The sequence below is a fragment of the Podarcis bocagei genome (assembly GCF_964188305.1).
Source record: "Podarcis bocagei genome assembly, chromosome: 1".
Classification (NCBI taxonomy): domain Eukaryota; kingdom Metazoa; phylum Chordata; class Lepidosauria; order Squamata; family Lacertidae; genus Podarcis; species Podarcis bocagei.
Window position 1 is genome coordinate 45342965 of NC_138125.1, and position 6000 is coordinate 45348964.

The window sequence follows — 6000 nt, forward strand, 5'->3', positions numbered from 1 at the left end:
ACAGAAAGAGGGATGGCTGGGAACAGTAGCAAGTGCAGGCAAGGTTACAGTAAGCAAGCTGTTCAAATATACCTAGCAACTTACAGGCAATGAATAAGTGATTTTGGTTTTCTTGACTACTAAGCAAGCCTTCCCCAATCTGACGTGCTCCAGATGGGACTGATGGGAGTTGCAGTTCAAAATATTCAAACAGCACTAGGCTGGGGAAGGCTGTACTAAACCATCAATACAAAACAAGATAATTTGAAATAAAAAAGGTAAACTTACCATCCAGCATCACCACATCCCTGTCATGCTGCAATGGGGGTCTCTCATCCTCTCCACTCCCCAGATCCCCTCTTCTCTTATCTGCTTTCTTTACAACCTTCACTGCTGGAGAAGCTTTCGCTGCCAGGAACTGATTCTGGAACTTCAGCAAATCTGCCTCCGACTCCCCAGGCTTGGGCCTTGACAACATCTTTCTCCTTTGTAGTCACAGCCTTCCTTTACAGAGCTTAAGGGTTAACCTGAATCAGGTGCAGAGAAAGGGAGGAAAGGAACTTTACCTGGGAAACCAAGCTTTTGACGAATTCTTATTACCCTCTACTTTCACACACTTTTCAAGTACCCTGAAGGGCCACAAATAACAGGGCTTTTAATGGACAGCCCAGGCATGTCAATGGCCTCCCCCTCTCCCACCCCAATTAAGGTGCCCTGCTATTATACTCATTTGAAACCGGAAATTTGTGCAGAATAGTTGTTGCACAATTCTCTGCAAACATATTATCATGCCAAAAAGGGGGAGGAAACACAGTGTTATTGCTGCTGTGGGTGTTATTTTAGGAAGGAGGCAGAACACAAACTCTGCAATCCACCTGTCTTTGATGTGACTTCTGCACAAACGGCTGTTTCTAAAGTGCTCCTTCCTTTCTTCTGTTCTTCACAGCACTTTCCCCCCAGTTTATTTATGGAAGCTTCAGACACAGAGGAGGAAATAGTAAGCAAATCCCAACAAAATGGTCAACTTTTTGTATGTACAGCAGCGCTATGGGGCTTGAGGGCCCAAGTGTTTGATATCCTAGAGAAACTGACTTCAAAAGGCTGCCACAGAGCAAACTGCAACCGCTCACAGGGAAACATACTTGTGATCAAAGTTTCCTTCTGTCCTTGTCCTCCCTTCAGAACAAAATATGACATAGTTGTATACTTACTATTACCTAGGCAGCAGTGGCCTAATGGTCTGGGGTCATAGAGGGTTGAAGACCCATTGATTACTATTTCTGCAGCAAGGTCCCTGCAAGGTCCTTGTCTCCAATGTCCTTAAAAAGGTTAAGGTAAAGGACCCCTGACAATTAAGTCCACTCGCAGATGACTCTGGGGTTGTGGTGCTCATCTTGCTTTACAGGCCGAGGGAGCCAGAGTTTGTCCACAGACAGTTTTTCCGGGTCATGTGGCCAGCATGACTAAGCCACTTCTGGCACAATGGAACACCGAAACCACAGCAGCACATGGAAATGCCATTTACCTTCCCACCGGAGTGATACCTATTTATCTACTTGCACTTTTCGGCGTGCTTTCAAACTGCTAGGTTGGCAGAAGCAGGGACTGAGCAACGGGAGCTCACCCCATCGCAGGGATTCAAACTGCCAACCTTCTGATCAGCAAGCCCAAGAGGCTCAGTGGTTTAGACCACAGTGCCACCCACGTCCCTTCCAGTGTCCTGAAGCCACTGTATTGCTAAGCATTTAGGAATACCAAAAACACAAGGTGCTTCTTTTTCAAGAGACCAGTGTGCAGGTTCTGTTACATACAAGGGAACTTCATGGAAAACACAATTTAAGTCACTCCAAATCATTTGCCCATGTATGTGCACAGAATAGTAGCTGAAAGGCAACCTGTGGAGACCTGCATTGATTGTTGCAATACATCCCTAATTATTAGCATTGTATAATTTATAAAATTGTTGTATAACCTTAGAAGGGGCGTGGTGGTTATATCATGAAGGCACCCTGCACTTCTAAATTTCCCACTGCTCTACTGCTAAGCAGTCCAATGAGGTCCTTTATTTCAAAGCACAACTTAAAACTTTTAAGGCACAACTTTAAGTCAGCAACACCCAACAAACAATAACAGACACCCCTCACGTCAGAGCAATCAATACTAGTGGCCCAGAGTAATACCAGAACAGACCTCCTGGCAACTCAACTTTCACAATCTGAAGGCGAAACCATGCAAGGCCTTTGGTCCAAGATAAATGTTATGAAATGCTTTTGCAGGAAGCATGCCAAGGAAGAGAGTTCTTTCATTTTATCTCTTTTCAGAATCAGATTGAAACATTACTGAAAGAAGATATTCAGAAACAGATATCGAAGGGAACACCTTTGGTGTAGTGGATAGTTTTTGGGATAGGGCAGGAGTGGCTTGCCTGGTGTGACAGAGTTGCAGCAATGTCTTCCTGGCAGGCATATCACTGCCGCTTTACAGAAAGAGGGACAGGGCAGCAGAGGGGCTTAAGCTGTGTGGGTGCAGCAGCGGGAATGCAAGAATGGTTCCCCCAGTGTACCTGCACAGCCCTGACATCCCCACTGCCTCATCCGTCCGTGTAAGCAGCAATGATGTCTCTGCTGGGAGGCTATTATTACAGCTCTGTCCCACCAGATGAGCAGCTCTTGTTCTAGGACTTCAGAGAACAGAGTTCAGATCCCCTCTTAGTCATGAAGTTCATTGGGTTGACCACTCACTGCCTTTTGGCCTACCCTACCTCACAAGGTTGATGTGAGAATAAAATGGGGAGGGAACTCTGAGCTCCTTGGATGAAAGGTGGAATATAAATGTAAAAATAAATATATTACATAGATACACATATGCACCATATATCTGAAGTATACCTGAAGGAGCATCTCCACCCCCATCATTCAGCCTGAGGTCCAGGTCCAAGGGCCTTCTGGCAGTTCCCTCACTGCAAGAAGTGAGGCTACAGGGAACCAGGCAGAGGGCCTTCTTGGCAGTGGTACCTGACCTGTGAAATGCTCTCCCATCAGATGTCAAGGAAATAAACAACTGTATGACTTTTAGAAGACATCTGAAGGCAGCCCTATTAAGGAATTTTTTTAATGTTTAATGTTTTATTGCTCTATTATTATTATTATTATTATTATTATTATTATTATTATTATTATCAACATTATTATTATTATTATTGATATTGTGTTGGTAGCTGCCCAGAGTGGCTGGGGAAACCCAGCCAAATAGGCAGGGTATAAATAATAAAGTATTATTATTATTAACGTAGTAACATATAAATAAATAAGAATAAAATGCAGGCACACTTCATTGGTTGTGCATCTATGCCTTATTTGCCGCTTACACTTTTAAAATAAACATTAAGCCTTCACTTCTGCCAGTTTTAAATAGGTAAGGGGCAAATAATGCATCTGTTGCACATCAGCGAGAGACATATACTTTGCTCTCAAGTATTAAAAACAGAGTACAAAAAATTGTGTGAGAAATCACCATTAATACTCCTATTACTAATTCCACCCACCTTATATGTGTTCAAACTATATTCTGTGCGTGTAGGTTGGATGAAGTCCAAAGGGTAAGACTCAAGTTCTGACTAGACTAGAACTTAAAATGCTGCTTTAGTTGTGTGAAACAAATTAGCCATCTATTGATTGTGCATCTTGTATATTACACAACTTTTAGAAGACATCTGAAGGCAGCCCTGTATGGGAGGTTTCTAATGCTTGATATTTTAATTTTGTTTTTAGATATGCTGTAAGTTGCCCAGAGTGGCTGGGGAAACCCAGCCAGATGGGTGGTGTATAAATAATAAAATTTATTATTAGTATTAGTATTGTTATTATTACCATTTACACTGCCCTGCTGTGTTATACCTTCCTGCAATTTTCTTCATGCTTTTTTTATCTCCCCACCCCCACCCCAGTGCCACCACCACCGCTGCTGTGATGTCATCGTCTATGGATGGGACCAGCGTCATTCATTTCTGACATCATGCCATATGAAAAGGCACATCAGCTCTGGGCAGAAGAATCCCAGGGCTTGAATCTTTAAACTACATTTTAAAAAAGAAGGAAAACACACTTAAACTTGTACAGTAGTGCAACTTCACATGCTACTTCAAATGAGTGTTTGGGCATGGAAATTCTAACCCTTTGTTTTTTCTACACAAGTAATGTACCTATGTCTTTCCATTTGTACAGAATTTGGAATAAGGCTGTTAAATTTAATGAGCAAATAATATCACGAGGAAGATTACAGCTAAACCATCACACACTTGTGTATGATATGCAAGTTATTTGGCTACTTGTCCTTGACATTCACCAAAGAAAGTAAAAAATCTATAAAGCAAAATATAATGTGTTCTGCAATATTTATCATCTATCTATCTATCTGGATTTCAACATAGGTATTCTTATTGCATGGTACTTCCTTCCTTTTTTCTGTATACTGTAAACCCAGTACCTTAATTATCAGACTTAAACTTCAAGTCCACTCAGACTGCTGGATCTTCCTACAATCTGCTATTGATAATCACACACAAGGAACTGACGCAATCTGCAAAGCATTCCTTTAACGGTTTAAGCCATTGCTCTGGGAGGACACTTCTGTGTTTGTTTAAATAAAAGCTTGTATTTAAACTCTAGTTTACTTTTCCAGCAGAGGCCTCAAATGCAATTCATCACATTTCTTTAGAGAAGGGGGGAAACTTGTGCTGTTCCTTCCTGGCTCCTGTCTTGCTTCTCCTACTACAACAATGGAGATTTTTTTAAACAAACAAACAGGTAAAAATCCAGGGCTGAACATGTGCCGCTGCACGCATGCCAGAAACCGGTTTTGCCTTTTCTCTCTTCGCAAGTCATTCGCCGATTTCTTTTGTCTATGCAGGTATCATCGCCTCTTCTACTAGCCTCGCAGATACAACGGGCAGCTCACAGGCCCCAACTCGCCATTAGGGGCCCCTAGAAACAAGAGAATCCGATGCGTGGCAAAGCCCCCTTCAACCAATTCTAGCCTGCAGCTGTGGGGCATTTCCCCAGAGAGAGAGAAATCCGCCTGAATGCACAGGCAGCCCCACTGCAAATAAAAACGCCATGTTATGGCTCGTGTCTTTAAAAGGAGTCCACGGCCCGCTAGGACGCATGCTCCATAGTCCCAAGCGTGCGGGGACGGGATGCAAAGAGTTTTCCGCGAAGGAAACGCTCTCTAGGCATGCTCAGAGGCACTTGAAAGCCCGGTTGCCCGAAGAAGCGGGCGGGCCGTGAGTCCCTAGGCCGCCACAACCTTCCTCCTCCGTGCTAGGAAGACGGAGGCTGCCCACCCAGGAGGAGGAGGAGGAGACGCGGAGGCTGCTGGCGATGCCCACTGACCTGTGCTGCGTGGGCTGCTTCTGCCATCCTTAGAGGGCAGCAGCGGCGCCTCCGCTCAGCCCAGCAGCGCTTTGACGCACATGCCTCTTGCTTCCGCCGCCGCCGCCGCCAGGATGGGGAGGTTTCCCGGGCGGCGCGTCGAAACGAAGCCCCGCCTTCGCTGCCATTTTGGGATGCGGAGAGAGGCGGCGAAGGGAAGCCCCGGCAGCGGCTGGGAGCGACCGGCGACCTTGCCCGGGGCGCGGGGGATGCACCCCACTCCCATGTCCATCCAGTTAGAAGTGCGCCCCACTGGTTTCCATGCCCCCCAAATAGGGTCGCATAGCCGCAGTGCCGGATTTACGCTTAAGCTATGCTGTAAACAAAATCTGCCCTTTTTCCCTTATGGGGTATCCAAGAGCCCGTATAGAGTCCTTAGGTGGGTTCCCTATTGGTAGGAGAAAATAACAGAGGCCAACCAGAGAATATTGAGAAGCAAAGCGGCTAGTAATCCAGATCTTTATTAAAGCTGTTGTAACAGGGTCCTCCCCTAAAGCTTAGAGCCGCACTCTCTTGGGGGCACCCAAAAAATTTAAAGGGGAAAAAACTGGATGTACTTAAGTTATAGCTTAATGATTATTTCATTATTAAT

At 44.8% G+C, this 6000-nt stretch overlaps 1 protein-coding gene across 3 annotated transcripts in view; it reads right to left on the minus strand.

Annotated features, from left to right (window-relative positions):
• The window catches only part of RPAP1 (RNA polymerase II associated protein 1), a 48040-nt gene extending 42547 nt beyond the window's left edge, over positions 1-5493 (minus strand). The window contains exons 1-3 of one of the 3 annotated variants that reach the window (XM_081207890.1): positions 5370-5468; positions 1191-1298; positions 268-506 (exon numbers count right to left, since the gene is read on the minus strand). In XM_081207890.1, the coding sequence (XP_081064016.1) occupies positions 268-457 (190 nt within the window). In that variant the 5' untranslated portion in view covers positions 458-506; positions 1191-1298; positions 5370-5468. Of the gene's footprint in view, positions 1-267; positions 507-1190; positions 1299-4464; positions 4489-5369 lie in introns of those variants that run through there. The other 2 variants (XM_081207889.1, XM_081207891.1) reach the window with 2 other exon arrangements.
• Between the last annotated feature and the right edge of the window lie 507 nt (positions 5494-6000).